Here is a 19,000-nt window from a genome sequence, read left to right on the forward strand (position 1 = left end):
TGGGACAGCTGCCGGATGCTAGGGATTCCTACTCCAGCTGGAACTCTACCTGGCGACCGTCCACCCGGCTCCTTCGGGACGTGAGAGCGTGTCCGCCCTCGTCTCCTGTCTCTCAGGGAAAGCCCTGGAGTGGGCCAACGCCGTATGGGGGGAAGGAGAAGCGGTGTTGGACCATTACGCGGAGTTCACCCGTCGCTTTCGGACAGTTCTCAACCACCCGTTTTCGACCACCCTGAGGGTAGAGCGGCGGGTGAACGTCTGTTCCACTTGAGGCAGGGGACGAGGAGCGCACAGGAGTTCGCATTGGACTTCCGGACCCTGGCCACAAGCGCGGGATGGAACGACAGGGCCCTGATCGATCACTACCGGTGCAGTCTGCGCGAGGATGTCTGTCGGGAGTTGGCCTGCAGGGATACCACTCTGACGTTTGACCAGCTGGTGGACCTGTCCATCCGGCTGGATAACCTGCTGGCTACCCGCGGACGTCTGGATCGGGGCCTGTCAGTTCCATCCCCCAGCACCACCGCTCCGACGCCCATGGAGCTGGGAGGTGCTGCGCTTAGGGCGAGGGGCCGTTCCCTGTACCATCTGTGGCCGCAGAGGGCACACTGCTGGTCGGTGCTGGGGAGGTTCCTCTGGAAGTCGAGACAGCGGGCAGAGCACTCGTGTCACCCCAGGTGAGTCGGCACCAGGCTCACTCAGAGCTCCCTGTTGCTCACGTTTTCCCCGCATTCCCAGAATAATGCGCTCGTAGATTCAGGCGCAGCTGGGAATTTGATTGACAGAGCATTTGCCCATAGTTTAGGGATCCCCATAATTCCTGTGGATATGCCCTTCCCTGTGCACGCCCTAGATAGTCGACTATTAGGGTCAGGGCTAATTAGGGAGGCCACCGCTCCACTGGGCATGGTTACGCAGGAGGGTCACAAGGAGAGAATTCGTTTTTTCCTTATTGATTCTCCTGTGTTTCCCATGGTGCTGGGCATACCCTGGTTGGCCTGTCATGACACCACTATTTCGTGGCAACAGAGGGCTCTCAAAGGGTGGTCACGAAAGTGCTCGGGAGGTGTTTAGGGGTTTCCGTCGGTGCTACTACGGTGGAAAGTCCAGACCAGGTCTCCACCATATGCCGATTTGGCTCTCGCCTTCTGTAAGAAGAAGGCGACTCAATTACCACCACATCGACGGGGGGATTGTGCGATAAATCTCCTGGTAGACGCAGCACTTCCCAGGAGTCACGTGTATCCCCTGTCACAGGAGGAGACGGCGGCTATGGAAACATATGTCTCCGAATCCCTGGGGCAGGGGTACATTCGGCCCTCCACTTCACCTGCCTCCTCAAGTTTTTGTGAAGAAGAAGGAGGGAGGTCTGCGCCTGTGCATTGACTATCGAGGTATCAACCAAATCACAGTGAGGTACAGCTAACCGCTGCCTCTCATAGCCAGTGCGATAGAGTCAATGCGCTACTTCACAAAATTGGATCTCAGGAGCGCTTACAACCTGGTGCATATCCGGGAGGAGGACGAGTGGAAGACGGCATTTAGTACAACCTCAGGGCACTATGAGTACCTCGTCATGCCGTACGGGTTGATGAATTCTCCGTCAGTCTTCCAGGCATTTGTAGACAAGATTTTCCGAGACCTGCATTGGCAGGGTGGTGTATATCGACGACATTCTGATATACTCCGCTACACACGCCGAGCATGTGTCCTTGGAGCGCAGGGTGCTTGGTTGACTGTTGGAGCATGACCTGTACGTCAAGGATGAGAAATGTCTGTTCTTCCAACAGTCTGTTCTTTCTCCTTCCTAGGGTACCGCATTTCCACTTCAAGGGTGGAGATGGAGAGTGACCGCATTTCAGCCGTGCGTAATTGGCCGACTCCCATCATGGTAAAGGAAGTGCAGCGGTTTCTAGGGTTTGGTCAGGTAGCGGTTCCCATTACCTCACTGCTGAAGAGGGGACCGGTGCGACTGCAGTGGTCGGCTGAGGCGGACAGAGCTTTTGGTCACCTGAAGGCTCTGTTTACCTCGGCTCCCGTGCTGGCTCATCCGGATCCCTCTTTGGCGTTCATAGTGGAGGTGGACGCGTCCGAGGCTGGGATAGGAGCCGTGCTCTCTCAGCGCTCGGGTACGCCACCAAAGTTCCGCCCCTGTGCTTTCTTTTCGAAGGCTCAGCCCGGCGGAGCGGAACTAGGATGTGGGGGACCGGGAGCTGTTGGCTGTTGTCAAGGCTCTGAAGGCGTGGAGACATTGGCTTGAGGAGGCTAAACACCCTTTGCTCATCTGGACTCACCACCGCAATCTGGAGTACATCCGGGCGGCGAGGAGACTGAACCCTCGCCAGGCAAGGTGGGCCATGTTCTTTACCCGTTTTGTTTTCACCCTGTCTAACAGACCAGGTTCCCAGAACGCTGAGGCAGATGCACTGTCCCGGATGTATGACACAGAGGAGCGGTCCATGGATCACACTCCCATACTTCCGGCCTCTTGCCTGGTGGCACCGGTGGTGTGGGAGCTGGACGCGGACATTGAGCGGGCGTTACGTACAGAGCCCACTCCTCCCCAGTGTCCAGCTGGGCGTCTGTACGTTCCGTCTGCTGTCCGCGACCGTTTGATCTATTGGGCCCACACGTCACCCTCCTCTGGTCATAATGGCATCGGTCGGACGGTGCGTTTTCTTACTGGGAAGTACTGGTGGTCCACCTTGGCCAAGGACGTGAGGGTTTATGTTTCCTCCTGCTCGGTGTGCGCCCAGTGCAAGGCCCCTAGGCACCTGCCCAGAGGGAAGTTACAGCCCTTACCCGTTCCACAATGGCCGTGGTCGCACCTATCGGTGGATTTCCTCACGGATCTTCCTCCTTCACAGGGTAACACCACGATCCTGGTTGTTGTGGATCGGCCACACAAGCTCATAGAACGGGACCGCCGAGTGCTGAAGCTCGTAAAATTGTCTGTCCTCGGTTGCAACACTCACTACCGAGTTCCAAACTGCCTCTGGAAGCAACATCAGCACAAGAACTGTTCGTTGGGAGCTTCATGAATTGGGTTTCAATGGCCAAGCAGCCGGACACAAGCCAAAGATGACTATGCGCAATGGCAAGCGTCGGCTGGAGTGGTGTAAAGCTCACCACCATTGGACTCCGGGGCAGTGGAAATGCGTTGTCCCACTCCTCTTCAATGGCTGTGCGAAGTTGCTGGATATTGGCGGGAACTGGAACACAATGTTGTACACGTCGATCCAGAGCATGCCAAACATGCTCAATGGGTGACATGTCTGGTGACTATGCAGGCCATGGAAGAACAGGGACATTTTCAGCTCCCAGTAATTGTGTACAGATCCTTGCGACATGGGGCTTTGCATTATCATGCTGAAATTTGAGGTGATGGCACGACAATGGGCCTCAGGCACTTGTCACGGTATCTATGTGCATTCAAATTGCCATTGATAAAATGCAATTGTGTTCGTTGTCCGTAGCTTATGCCCGCCCATGCCATAACCCCCACTCAAACCTTGAGACAACTGTGGCAATGTGTTGTTTGACAAAACTGCACATTTTAGAGTGGACTTTCATTGTCCCCAGCACAAGGTGCACCTGTGTAATGATCATGCTGTTTAATCAGCTTCTTGATATGCCATGCCTGTCAGGTGGATGGATTATCTTGCAAAGGAGAAATGCAAACAAATTTGTGCACCAAGCTTTTTGTGTGTATAAAACATTTCTGGGATCTTTTATTTAATCTCAAGAAACATGGGACCAGGACTGGGGCTGGGGCAGTCGGGAAGCTGGGGGCAGTGTCATAGTACAGGGAGTTTAGGTCAAGGAGAGAGTGTGGAACTGCATGTTGCATTTATATTTTAGTTCAGTGTATGTTAGAGCTCTTTATTATGTGTTACTATGTAAAAGTATATTTAGCTACTAACACCTAATGTCAATAAAATGAATATCTTCAAAACACCAAATATGTTATCAACAACAGTGCAAAAGATGACCCTAGAAATGAAGGTAAAGAAAGTCCCTTCATGGCCAGATTTAGGTACGTACCTTCCCACAGGCCCGGCAGTGGTGCCTCCTCCTGGTGAAGGTGAACTTCTGCCAGCAGTTCATACAGTTGGGTGCCTCCGAATCCGGCACCCAGGGGGGCTGCTTGCACCCCAGCCCATCTTCATCCTCCACCTCCCTCCCCTCTGAGGACCCGCTCCCCTCTCCAGCAGGCTCGCCAGGGTAGGGTGGGGGCTCCGACAGTTCGTCGTACCCCACACTGCTCACATAGCGCTCAGGTGGGGAGTAACCTGGACAGGGTACACCTTGGTTAGAGGGGTCCTCGGCAGGGTTGGGGCTGGGAGGAGAGGGGCTCTGGTCCACCTCTTCCCCAGTGTCAGTGCGGTCTGTGGGGCTACTGGGCCCTTGGTCCTCCCCCGCTGCTGGAGGTGCTCTGGGTGCTTGACAGTGCAGCTGTTTGGGTCGGGCCCCTCCGTAGTAGGGTGGTGCGAGGTTACTGGGACTACAGGGGCTGGAGTCTTTGTGGCTGGGGCTGGGGGGGTCCTGGGAGGGAGCGGAGAGAGCTCGACCTACGTTCCCCTCTGCAGACAAGGTCCTGTCACAATCCCGGGAGGCCAGCCTCTCCAGCCCCTCCCCTAGGCTCCGGCTGCAGCTCCGCAGCTCCTCCTCCACAAGCCGCTCCTCCAGATTCCCGTTGAGCTCGGAGAAGCCCTCATCCTGGAGGTTCTCCTTGGGCCTCCCGCAGTCAGGGACCCCGTGGTCCTCCTGGCCCTGGGTCTCTCCCCGGAGGAAGGCGTCCAGCTCCTCATCTGTCACCAGCAGCCCGGCCTGGTCGCTCTCCGGCAGGTACTCAAACCCAAACGCAGGTGGGTCCATTGGGTTGGGGCTGGGCTCTGAGGGAGGGGAGGCTGGGCGCTGTGGAGCCCCTGGGACTGGCTGCTTTTCCACTAGGGAGAAGCTGACCTCCAGTGGCCGCTGGGAGACGGCGGGAGCCGAGACTGCCAGGAGGAAAGGCATGGTGGTTGTCTCTGGGCTCTGTGTGTTAGGTGACTGGACAGGTTTGTTGTCAGGGGCAGCATCAGGGTTGGTACAGTCCCCCACAGTCTCAGGGTTCTCTGGGAGAGTAACTTCCTCATGGACTTCAAAAGCAGACAGGGACTCTGCCGCTAAGGTCTCAGTTAGGCCAACCTCCCCTTCCCCCCCTCCCATGGCTTCCTCAGGGTTCTTGGAGGCCACCAGGGCCCCACACATGGACACGCCCATGGGCAGGCAGGACAGCGAAAGCTCTGTCTCTGCTGATGGGCTCTCGGCCACACCACCACTGCCTTCCTCAGGGTTAGGTTCCTGTCCAGTGCAGCTCCCAGAGCTCTCTGCTTCAGTCAGCTCAGAGGGCTCCAAAGACCCCTCACCCTCCTCCCTGGCCTCTGTGTCGATATCACACGTGGGAGTGTCCTCTTTCTTGGTGTCTATGGCAACAGGTGGGACACTAGCCTGGTCCTGGTGGGCTGGTGTGATTTTCAGGTGTTGGTTGACGAAGGCCACCTCTGTCGCCTCTCCCTCTCTGTCTCTCTCTTCCTCTGTCTCTCCAGACTCAGAGTTCCTCAGTGAGGGGGCCCTCTCCACAGCAGCAGGGAGAATCACATCCAGCAGACTGAGAGAGGCAGAGTAACCACCAGAGTCCAGCCCCAGCAGCCCCTCCCCTCCCCCGGCAAGACCCTCCCTCCCCTCAGTCCTCCCACGGCCGGGAACCAGACCTGCTGAGGAGTCCTCAGGCAGCGCCACCACGGGGCTGGTGAAGTCCACCAGAAGCTCCTCCAGCCGTCTCTCCACCACATCCAGCTCAGTGAAGGCGTCGTGGCTGTTGACCCGGAGGAGGAGGTGAGCTGAGCCTGTGTCACTGACCAGGTCACACACAGGCTTCAGGGCCCGCTTGGGGAAGGGTGGCGCACAGCTCTTAGCAGCCCCCCGGCCGTCCACAGAGGAGAGCAGGTCAACCCCCGTGAGAGGCCGTCCCTTGGCCTCGCAATCCCCAGGACTGGGGCTGGGACAGTCGGGGCAGCTGGGGGCAGTGCCATAGTGCAGGGAGTTTAGGTCAAAGAGAGAGTGTGGAACTGGAACTGTGGAGGTTTCCGGAAGGAAACCCTGGGGTCCCAGAGAGTGGCCGGGATACGCGGGAGGTGACAAAGAGACTGATCTGTAGTTGTGCTCATCTGGTCGGGAGGGAAAGAGAGAATTATCCGTTAAACAATTCTGTCGTTAATATCTCAGCAGAATATGTGAGCAACACGTTTTAAGTTAGCAACTACAAAGTACAATGTGCACCACATGTACAAGTATCAACTAGTTTAAAAACAATATTCATTTTTCAGTTAAAGGTGCAATATGCAGAATTCGCTCCACCATTTCCTGGTTGTTAAAATTCTAATAGTTCGCCTTATTTCAGTTCATGTGACAAAACAAGCCATGTTTAGCGTAGAGAATCATTGTACCATCTAAACCGCTGTGAAATATATTTTCAATACCCAGAAATATTGTATTTTCAGCTGGTGTACAAAACCCAAAGTAAAAGACGCAAAAACAAAACTTTAGAACGGGAAGCATAGAAATAGCACACATAGAACAGATCTACTGCTTCTTAGACTTGCTTTCAATGTGAATGACATATCTATAACTCACATTTCTATGTAACGTTGGTCAGGTCGTCCAAAAAGTTACATATTGCAGCTTTAACACCACACCCTCCCAACCCACATACAGAAAATACAAATAAATACATGCTATCAATGGGGGTTTTCATAGTAACCACGTCTAACCTGTATTGAGCTCAAAGTCATCCAGAAGCTTGTCCAGGTCACATACAGCAGCCTTGAAGAAGTTGTCCATGCTAGGCTGTTGGCGGGAGAGAGGCTCCACTCACTACTTCACCTCCTGAAAGTAGAACAAAATAAAGTATTGTTATCTATTGGTCTTATGTGGACTGGACGAATCCATTTCAATCAACATTTCAGTTTCCAAGTTAGTGTAAAAATGTTGTAATTAGTTAGGTATAGCTTAGGTATAAACCGAAGCCTTCATCCACAGTTTCCACTCCCCAGACAGGTTGATGAATTAATAACATATAAATTGTTGACCAAACAGTTAGCATCTCAATGTTCTCCAGCTATGTGTTATTGTGTACTTCAGACTCTGACCCCTGCTCTCCATGTTTATGGAGAAATCTAATTCAAGATCTACTATTAGGGAAGATACCAAGGGAAAGAATACCCCCATAGGGTGTCACAATAAACAAGTCTGCCACAAGTTTACAGCAACCTCATCAGTTTAAGGACACATAAAGGAATTTTACAATGCTTTATGTGTATTGCACCAACTATTTGGTGTGGAAATGTGACTAGGGCAACCCTTAATGTGAGAAAACAGCCAGCTAGTCATTGCAGATGTATACAAATGTTGAAATCATAGCAACAAAGACACCAATCATGAATTATACACCATTTATTCAACTACGTGACCAGGACACTATCCACTTTATATTTATACATAATTTTAAGGAGTTTTTTGGTGGTTTCTGTACTTTTTACATTTTTGGCAACCTTTACTCCACTACATTCCAAAAGAAAATATATTATTTTCAAATGCTTAGCAGGACAGGAAAATGGTCCAATTCGCACACTTATCAAGAGAACATCCCTGGTCATCTACTGCCTCTGATCTGGAGGACTCACTAAACACAAATGCTTTGTTTGTAAATGATGTCTGAGTGTTGGAGTGTGCCCATGGTTATCTGTAAATTCAAATAACATTTATGTTCTATTAATGTTCTGTACTATGTCATGTTTCATGTTTTGTGTGGACCCCAGAAAGAGTAGCTACTGCTTTTGCAACAGCTAATGGGGATCATAATAAAATACCAAATACCAAAAAGAACAAGACAATCGTGCTTTCTGGTTTGCTTAATATGAAGAATTCGAAATGATTTATTATTTTTATATTTATAATTTTGATACTTAAGTATATTTGAGCATTTACTATTACTTTTGATATTTAAAAGCAGATACTTTTAGACTCACTCAAATATACTGAACAAATATAAATGCAACATACAACAATTTCAATGATTTTACAGCTCATAAAAGGAAATCAGTCAATTTAAATAAATACATTTGGCCCTAATCTATGGATTTCACATGACTGGGCAGGGATGCAGCCATGGGTGGGCCTGGGAGGCCATAGGCCCACCCACTGGAGAGTCAGCCCAGCCAACCAGAATGAGTATTTCCACACAAAAGGTCTTTATTACAGACAAAAATATGCATCAGTTTCATCAGCTGTCCGGATGGCTGGTCTCAGACGATCCTGCAGGTAAAGAAGCTGGATGTGGAGGTCCTGGGCTGGTATGGTTACACGTGGTCTGCGCTTGTGATGCCGGTTGGATGTACCGGTTGGACGTACCATGTCTCTAAAACGAGGGCTTATGGTAGAGAAATAAACATAACATTCTCTGGCAACAGCTCTGGCGGACATTCTTGCAGTCAACATGCCAATTGCACGCTTATGCCTGCCCATACCATAACCCCCACTCAAAACATGAGACATCTGTGGCATTGTGTTGTTTCACAAAACTGCACATTTTAGAGTGGTCTATTGTCCCCAGCACAAGGTGCTCCTGTGTAATGACCATGCTGTTTAGTTAGCTTCTTGATATGCCACACCTGTCAGGTGGATGGATTATCTTGGCAAAGGAGAAATGCCCACTAAAAGGGACACAAACAAATTTGTGCACAACATTTTAGAGAAATAAGCTTTTTGTGCGTATGGAAAATTTCAGGGATCTTTTATTTCAGTTCCTGAAACATGGGATCAACACTTTAGATGATGCATTTATATTTTTGTTCAGTATAGTATTCTACTGGGTGACTTTCATTTGAGTCATTTTCTATTATGTATCTTTACTTTTACCCAAGTATGACAATTGGGTACTTTTCCCACCACTGCATATTGTGTACATATGTTGTACTACTATGAATACTACTAGGGATGTCAAACGTTCAGTGTTTGTCTATTGTTGTGACCTAGATGAAGATCAAATGTTACATACTTTTTCTTGCCACAGTAAGGAGGAAATTGTCACATTTGCAGCCTGAATGGATAATGTTTTAGGTACGAACCGGTTCATGGGGGATACAAGTGTATTGCCAGCTGAAGACAATAGCTGTGTTCGAATACCCATACTAACTATTAGTTCATTTTAGTATACCGTAAATGAACGGTATCCTTTCAGTTGAGCATACTAGCGCTACGCCTGTCTACCGGAAGTTGATTATCTTGCTATGCAACCACTTGCTAGCTTGTTAGCATAACAAATTACTAGCTAGACAATTTTTTGTGTTCGTAAATTCTTAAATTCAGAGCGTTGTCATATTGTCCATTCGTAAATTCTGAGCGTTTCCCTTCTCGGAGCGTTCAGAGCGCACACTGGCGGAGGAGTAGGGTTGATCCGAGCGTTCTGACCATCACAAGGCAGTCAAGCACACAAGCTAACTGGCAAGCTACTTCCAGACACAAATGAGAGAACACCTCACTCTGACCATTTTACTCGCCATAGCAGAGCTGGTTAGGCTGTTTTCATGTTATCCACAGCGTTGGTGACTAACTGTGCTGCAGACGTTTACTGACACCGGCCATATTAAATGGGTGTTGAGCGTTCGTAAATTCATCCGTTATTCTGCGCTCTGGCACACTCAGACGAGAGTGCTCTGAAATCGGAGTAGATAGCCAGAGTGAATTTATGTCCATTGAGAACATACAACAACCATACCACTTAGCTAAGGATGACGTGAATAATCAAGTCAATAAACGTTTGGCAGTTAGTTAGCATATAGTTAATACACTGGCAAGATTAATATATTAGTAGCCAACTAACGAGGTAGCTAACTAACATACCGGTAGTACCTACTGCTGTAATGATATGCGGTTCGTAAGGATAGCGTAGCCAACACATTGTGAGCCAACAAAACTTGTAGTGTAACTTATTTGAAAAGTCATTACTTTATTACATTGCTCAACATTTTCTTAACATTTGTCAAAATTAGTTAAAGCAATGAATTTGTATCTGCTCTTGTCGGACTGTATATTTTCCACCAAATTCCTCAAATCTGAAAACGGTGTGAAGCCACGCCCATTTTCTGAAGAATTGCGTTATGGGCCTTAAAAGTACAGAAAGTGTCCTCTGAGTGAATTCTTCGTATTTTGTAGAATGTAGTACAACATCCGTGAACTTTTGGCATACTAACTATCCATACTATGACCAATAAGTATACTACATACTCAATTTACATCACAAATAGTATGGTTAGTGCGGTCGAACACAGCTAATGTGTTTGGACGTATGATGAAACGACTCAATATCGCCATCTGCTGGTCTTTGGGCTATATCATGACTAACGATCAGCTAGCTAGCTTACTCTTAGCCATCTAATTATGCTGCTAGTATCCATGGTGACCAAGATTTCCTAATCATGACACTGGGTAAATAGTAATACTAGGGCTACAATCCAAAAGACACACCCTCGTCCACTTATGCCCTTGGGGGAATCGCCTTCGCCATCTTGGAGGGTGGTGCAAATGATTAGCTAAGCAAGGGAAGTTTGCAATGTAAGCCCCTCAGCCCTCGAGTTGGCTTCGCGAGTGTTCACTCCGGGGCCTGAAACTCCCCATAATTCAATTCGCTACGATTGTACATCCGCTAAGAAAAGTCCACGAAAACTTAAAAACAACATCAATGGAGAAGTCAGCATACAAGTGTAAGTAAAAACAAATGCAAATAAGTTAGACATTTTGCTACTACGTAAAAGGTAAATATGTTTTTGTTTGGTTATCTTTTGGAAATTGTAGAAATATGTTCCAGCTAGACAGTAATTAATTTGCTAGCTATCATACAGTAGGCGTATATTAATAATTATATATTTAATATAAGTAGACATACTCATAATTGACTGTAGCGCTTATAAAAACACCCACAAGCTACGGGTGGCTGAAAACACAATCATCGCGGGATGAACGAGTGACGAGTTTCCGGCCAAGTGTGGCCCATTTAAAAATCTTTCCTTCCTCGCCTTGCAAGTGTATACTCGTCAGACGTCATCAGAAGTGTCCACTTAATTTGAGGGTGTGTCTTTTAAGTGTTTGAACCAGAACCTAGGTTATAACTAGAGGTGGTATGGCTATCATTTGCTCAATTAGCTAGCAATTCATCTTCCAGTTGTTAACTAGATAGCCAGGTAATGTTAGCTGGCTAGTTCGATAACGTTAGTTAACTAGTCCATTAGCTATAAATGCACTAGCTAATGTTAGCGAGCTAGCTAAACATTTTGACAGCTTCCTGCTGACATTACCTGAAACACACATCACTGTTATCAAGTCATCACTATCGTGCATCATCATCCGTGAATATCATAAAGCGGAGGGCAGACAGGTTACATTAGCTTAGTTAATACTAGCCGGATAGCCAATGCAATGTGTCTATATTTACAGTCAACAATCAATTTTCTGTGTCATTACCGGAAGATTCATCATTTAGCCTTCCAACCGTTTTACGATTCTTCTGGTTATAACGAAGAAGCTGTGTCTACTCTTGATTGCATCCTCTTTGCCCTTTTGTTATTCCTGAAGTTTTTAAAGCTCAGTGCAGTTTTTACTCCGGCGTCCATTTTGGATCTATCACACCGGTGTAATCGGTTACCATAGCCACAAAGTCAACATTGGCTATCGTAAAAATGTATTGAAACTAAAATATGATTTTTGGTCTTAATTTGAAGTTAAGGTTAGGCATCATGTTTGTAGTGTCGTTATGGTTCACATTTTAAGATGCGAAATTGTAGGAATAGGCGGGGTTTATGGTTGTGGGAGCTAGTGACGACCGGTGAAATCGCAACGTTCCTTAATTAAAGTGAGCGCACCTATTTTGATTTGTTTACTTAGGGCAAAGCATTCAGTCACCTTTGGTAGTGGGTGACTGGGCAAGCACATTACCTGGCTGAAGGAGCCCAGACCTATGCCGAGTGTACATGCTATCGGAATGAGTTCCCAGTGGGAAATTTCACTTGAATGACCCTCTTAGTGAGAATTACAAGTGGGGAAGTGAGAAAATCAACTTAGCCAAGTTGTCGAGTTGTGAAGTTCCACCACTGATCTTTTACATTTTCAACCAAAAGATGACAGCAAATCCGTTTTTGACAATTACAAACCTGTCAATATGTATAATTTAGCTAGTATGACCATTGTCAATGTTACGCAAGCTAGTTAACTTTATTAGTAAAACATTTATCTAGCTAAAGTCTTAGGCTATTGGTTGAAGAATTGTTCCGATTTTAATAGCGCATGAACACAATCATGTCGGATTTACGAATTCCCAGTTGCCCAATTCCGACAAGCACGTGAAACCAGCACTATTGATACACACACTCACTTACATTGTTATGTTGGAGGTAGTGTTTCCAACTTACTGCTTCCATCTATTTAGCCCTGTCAGATACGTGATCAAGGGGCTACAGGTAGAGGTTAGTCACAATTTTGTTGTCGCCCTGAACTACCTCATCTGATTAATCAAATCAAGGGTTATGTTCCACTGCTTAGACCTTGCCAGATCTTACAACGCCTAGATAGGTACTTTACCTATCAACTAACAACATCATATGTTATAGCAATCTGTCAGTCGATGAAATATGCCGCATTCAAAACAACTTGGAACTCGGAAATCTCCGACTTCAGTGCGTTCAAGACTACTGGGAACTCTGGGAAAAATCGTTTTGAAAAGTCATCCAACTTGGAATTCCAACTCGGGCCTCTTGCTAGAGCCCCGAATTCCCGACCTGAAGATCACTAACGTCATGATTTGACCTCGTATATTTCTGAGTTCCCAGTTGTCTTGAACGCACCAATGACACAGACGATGACACAGTCACACAGTTGATTACGTAGGACGCACACATTGGCCGCACATCCTTTTTTTGCCAGAGGAAGCAGGAAGGGAAGGGATTGACTGTGGAGGAGTTTGTGGTCCAAACTAATGTGAAATCATTGTGACTTCCTAACAAGCATTATATTACACTCTCTAAAGTGATCCTAAAGCCAGAAGTAATGACATGGGATGAGAAGACTAATTAAGCAGACACATTGGTCCCGTACTGTTAATGTTATTTAAATGTATTTTTGAAATGTACTGTTTCATAGTTTTAGATTCAGCCACCAGTGTTTATCATAAACATTTGAAGAATGAAAAGATTGTTAAAGAATCTAAAAGAAGATTAATTGAGAACTGCTCAATTAGATGGAATGTTATCCACAAAGTTAACCACTTGGCTTGTACTATTCCTTTTTTTAATGAGTGGAAATTGTCATTTTATTTAACAGATAGGACAGTGGAGAAAAGACAGGAATGCAAGTCACAAGGGCAGTGGGTCGGATTCAAACCCACATCGACCCCCCTGGTATACATGGGTCAGCAGCGGCACCAACTGCTGGACCTCACAGGCCACTGCTATTTTAACTTTATTGCCAATATATTTCAGATTAGCATCACTGGGTTATATTTGGCATGGTTTGTTTGACCAGATGGTATTGGAGTGAGATGTGGGGTTATTTTTAAATGTGTTTATACTATAGGCTGTCTCCACTGCAGGTTTTGACTTGAGGTTGCATCTCTGCATCCGTTGGCCTCCTTATCCCCGCCTTAATCCCAGAGTGGGAGGTGATAGCCAGAATGTGTCTGGTTGTAAATTCACTACATACTGATGTGAGACAGGTGATGGTCACTTTTTATGGGCCCCAGAGAGCCGGACTAAGATGGCTTTTGCGTGGATTGCCTGGGGTCATGGGGAGCTCAAGTGGCTGTTTATGGCACCCTCTACTCTGTCTGGGATATTACAATTGCTATACAATGTAGCTAAGAGACAGCCATGTTACAGAAAAACCAGGCCAAAGTAAGCTAATGCTGCCACATCTTGTTTGGAAACAACAAAGAAGCATCACTTTAATTTCACAATCATATTTCTTACGACATTATTAAATATTACGTTTACTTTTATGGCTGTCTAATGTCCATTGCCATATTCCCTCAAGATATAGTCCTGTTTGTGGGGTGGATTGCAGGACTAAACAGCCGTGGTGTGAAAGCCGTTGAATTCAGTGTCCCACAGAGGAAACAGCTGCTGCCCAGTGTTCAAGACTATTACTACAACAGCTGCCAAACTAAGGAGACTACCTCACGTTTTACTATGTAAAGATCCTTGAGCTCTGGAAAAGCACTATATAAATCCAATCAGTTAGGTCTATTATTCTTAGTCTTATTTTTAACTCATTCATGGACAGACAGGACCATCTTTCCTCAAATAAATGGACTGCTATCAAATAATCTACATAACACACATTCAGAAATACTTTTGGACTCCTTTGTGTTTCTCAATGTATTTTGGACTCCTGTGCTGTCACTTGCATTCACTTCCTTTCAGGGCTGAACTGGAGGAATCTCCTCTGTGACCTCCGTTACCCGGGCAGCTGCTACTCAAACAACTTCAAACCTGTTAACCTGTTGTAACCTGTGTCTATATAAGGCCGTATCCTCTAGCATACAGCTCAAATGGCAGCTGATCACATTCAATATTCTCTATTAGGGTGGGTTCTAAAGTAATACCCAGTCTCCAGATTGTGCTGTGATGCTGTATGTATTTCTGACACCCAGTACTTCCATGACCATTAAGGAAGATGCTGTTGGGCTTGTAAATTATGTTGTTATTGTTTACATCTTGTACTTCGTCAACTAGCATCTCACTGGGCACAAACGTCAGTTCAACGTCTAGTTTTGATAAAAATTTGGATGAGCTGTCAACTAACGTGAATTCAACAAAACATTACTCCATGTCATTGGATTTAGGTTAAAAGTTGGTTGAAAAAAAGACTACATTCACTTACGTTAATTACTTTTAAAAATCCAATCAGTTTTCCACATTGATTCAATGTCATCACAAACAGTAGCATTTTTTGGGTTGAAATGACGTGGGAACAAATGCATCCCAGGTTATTTTCACATGCAAATAGCTTTTTCAATCAATGATACTGTATATCTGTAGTGCCTAATGAATTAGAAAGGAAAGATTACATTTTAAAAGATGATTTTAAAATATACATAATTGTTGTCTAAAGTGACCTATGACAACAAAAACATGGCAATTATGATAAGGTAAGAGAGTGGTACATTAAGTACATGAAGGTACAAGTAAGTTACTGTTGAAGTCGGAAGTTTACATACACTTAGGTTGGAGTCATTAAAACAAATTTTTCAACCCCTCCACAAATTTCTTGTTAACAAACTATAGTTTTGGCAAGTCGGTTAGGACATATACTTTGTGCATGACACAAGTCATTTTTCTAACAATTGTTTACAGACAGATTATTTCACTTATAATTCACTGTATCACAATTCCATTGGGTCAGAAGTTTACATACACTAAGTTGACTGTGCCGTTAAACAGCTTGGAAAATTCCAGAAAATGATGTCATGGCTTTAGAAGCTTCTGATAGGCTATTGACATCATTTGAGTCAATTGGAGGTGTACCTGTGGATGTATTTCAAGGCCTACCTTCAAACTCAGTGCCTCTTTGCTTGACATCATGGGAAAATCAAAAGAAATCAGCCAAGACCTCAGAAAACAAATTGTAGACCTCCACAAGTCTGGTTCATCCTTGGGAGCAATTTCCAAACGCCTGAAAGTACCACATTCATCTGTACAAACAATAGTACGCAAGTATAAACACCATGGGACCACACAGCCGTCATACCGCTCAGGAAGGAGATGCGTTCTGTCTCCTAGAGATGAATGTACTTTGGTGCGAAAAGTGCAAATCAATCCCAGAACAACAGCAAAGGACCTTGTGAAGATGCTGGAGGAAACAGGTACAAAAGTATCTATATCCACAGTAAAATGAGTCCGTTATCGACCTAACCTGAAAGGCCGCTCAGCAAGGAAGAAGCCACTGCTCCAAAACCAACATAAAAAATCCAGAAAACGGTTTCCAACTGCACATGGGGACAAAGATCGTACTTTTTGGAGAAATGTCCTCTGGTCTGATGAAACAAAAATAGAACTGTTTGGCCATAATGACCATTGTTATGTTTGGAGGAAAAAGGGGGAGGCTTGCAAGACGGAGAACACCATCCCAACCGTGAAGCACGGGGGTGGCAGCATCATGTTGTGGGGGTGCTTTGCTGCAGGAGGGACTGGTGCACTTCACAAAATAGATGGCATCATGAGGGAAGAAAATTATGTGGATATATTGAAGCAACATCTCAAGACATCAGTCAGGAAGTTAAAGCTTGGTCACAAATGGGTCTTCCAAATGGACAATGACCCCAAGCATACTTCCAAAGTTGTGGCGAAATGGCTTAAGGACAACAAGGTCAAGGTATTGGAGTGGCCATCACAAAGCCCTGACCTCAATCCCATAGAAAATTTGTGGCCAGAACTGAAAAAGCGTGTGCAAGCAAGGAGGCCTACATCCCTGACTCAGTTACACCAGCTCTGTCAGGAGGAATGAGCCAAAATTCACCCAACTTATTGTGGGAAGCTTGTGGAAGGCTACCCGAAACGTTTGACCCAAGTTAAACAATTTAAAGGCAATGCTACCAAATACTAATTGAGTGTATGTAAACTTCTGACCCACTGGGAATGTGATGAAAGAAATAGAAGCTGAAATAAATAATTCTCTCTACTATTATTCTGACATTTCACATTCTTAAAATAAAGTGGTGATCCTAACTGACCTAAGACAGGGAATTTTTACTAGGATTAAATGTCAGAAATTGTGAAAAACTTAGTTCAAACGTATTTGGCTAAGGTGTATGTAAACTTCCTACTTAAACTGTATATTCTTCTAAACCTAAAGGGGTATATTTTATTAGTTGGACATTTAAGTTCATAATATATAGCCATTGATTCTGGAAGAACATACTGTATAAATGCCTCATGAGCTTAGTTCAACTGTTTAACCCCATCAGAACCCAAAATATATAAGCTTGTTTTATGGCTTTGTTTGTAAACAATGCAATTGCAAACAAACACTGTATAGCCTCAATACATGGTTAAAACTATCATTTTAATATCATAGATCGTCAGTCCTTGCATCCATAGCTCTGTCTATGAATTTGTTGGTTAAGACAACATATAAAAAAGTGTTGCATTTCTCCAGGCCCCTACTTCAGCAGTTTACTGGTGTCCACTTTGTTATTGTTTGAACTGCAGATTGCCCCTTTAAAGTGAACATCCGACACCGGTCTTCTGTAGACTACACACTATTGAAGCTCCATGATCTACTATGTAACACAGAGATCCGGTGCTGGGAAGCACAGTAAATTGTCCATATTAGTCATCCCAACCTTCACTATACTGAAATCAGTACTGCAATAAACTTGCCACTCAGATATGTTGTCAGGAACATGCTCGGGCCTCTCCCAGGTCCCTGTGTTATGAGTTGCAAATCCCAAGTTAGACTTTCACTGCAGGGACACGAATGATGTAAATCTTGTCATTATAAAATGCTGAGAGGCAATAAACTCATGCTGGCAGTTATGATCACAAAAATGTTCTACCCCAATATAATTTCAATAATCCTTACTGCAAGGGATGGTTTACCTTCTTACTCAATGACAGCAAACAGTTGTTAGTAAGGCTTTTTGCGTAATGTTGATAGATAAACAAATATACATATATTTAACTCATTCTTATATTTGTCTGTTTGTGGTTGTGTTTGGTAGTAATTAGCTTACTACAGTAACATCTACAAATGTATGGATAATGATTTGTAAATGACAAACAACTATTAGCAATGATTTAAAAATATACCTTATTATAACACATTACCTTTATATGAAGTTAGCAAAATCCAATTCAAAGACAAATATCACAGAAATACATAGTGGCAATAGGAGTCAGCCCCTAATTCTCTCCTCCAATCCACATCCTTGATTAGGGGAGCCATAATTAACTTCTGCTTGGTTAGCACTCGAAACTCTCAACCAGATAAATAGAGCCTCAGAGCAGCATCAATGACAGACAGCTTCTACCTCTGTGGTAAGACTAACTCCTTTTACTCTGTTTATTCTAATGTCTCGGCACCTGATAATGTAGTTGAATTGTAAAGTTGCAATCTGTTCTAAATGCCATTTGTCTGTTGTGACAGGGTATGAAATGTGTTTTGTGCATGGAATGGGTTTTTAAGTGGATTAATCTGGGATGCCATTCAACTTTTTTAGCAACTCTTCAGGTGGGATGAGACTAAGTACCGGTAATGTGTGTTTAATCATGACACCTCAATGTCTTACAGAACCCTCTAACACACAATTTAATCTGGGAGAGGAAGACAAGGTGAGACATTGTTAGAGTTTTTCACTCACATTTTTTTCTATTGGAGAGTATTCTATGAGAGACACTGTTTTATTAGCTACACAAGCTTACTACTTACCTAACTTTGTTGCTAATGTATAAAAGAATGAGCTACCAAACCCGCTCACAGGATTGGTTAACTCTTGAGGTCCGTCTGGTCTCGACCAATTTAGGTAAATCCTCTAATCCTTTTATTGCACCCCATTGTTGGAATAATATAAAAACACAAATTCCCTGGTGCCGCCACGGCAGTTTAGGACTGTGTTGTTGAATGAATTCATTTGAGGATTGCAGTTGTTTCAATTGATTGTAGTATTTATTTGTTGTAATTGTGGTGTTGAGGTTGTGCCTTGTGGTTATATTCATTCTTATTATTTTAATTGTAATGTAAATTGTTCTTCCTGTTGTGAGAAAATGTTTGTACTCAGGGCAACATTGGGAATGAGACCTTGGTCTCAACTGGGCTATCCTGAATAAATTACAGTTAATTAAAAAAAACTGTTTATTCAAAATAAACTCAATCATTTGTTTGCTTTGTTTGTGTTTCTCAGTGAGTTGCCACC

General features: G+C 44.9%; 1 protein-coding gene across 1 annotated transcript in view; it reads right to left on the reverse strand.

The window, feature by feature from the left end:
* LOC120026189 (zinc finger FYVE domain-containing protein 16-like) overlaps window positions 1-11,848 on the reverse strand; it is a 49,031-nt gene extending 37,183 nt beyond the window's left edge. Inside the window, exons 1-3 of the mRNA XM_038971013.1 lie at window positions 11,563-11,848; window positions 6,816-6,930; window positions 4,045-6,212 (exon numbers count right to left, since the gene is read on the reverse strand). Coding sequence (XP_038826941.1) covers window positions 4,045-6,212; window positions 6,816-6,885 — 2,238 coding nt within the window. The 5' untranslated portion in view covers window positions 6,886-6,930; window positions 11,563-11,848. The remainder of the gene's footprint in view (window positions 1-4,044; window positions 6,213-6,815; window positions 6,931-11,562) is intronic.
* Between the last annotated feature and the right edge of the window lie 7,152 nt (window positions 11,849-19,000).

This window comes from Salvelinus namaycush, chromosome 31 (genome assembly GCF_016432855.1).
Source record: "Salvelinus namaycush isolate Seneca chromosome 31, SaNama_1.0, whole genome shotgun sequence".
NCBI classification, from domain to species: domain Eukaryota; kingdom Metazoa; phylum Chordata; class Actinopteri; order Salmoniformes; family Salmonidae; genus Salvelinus; species Salvelinus namaycush.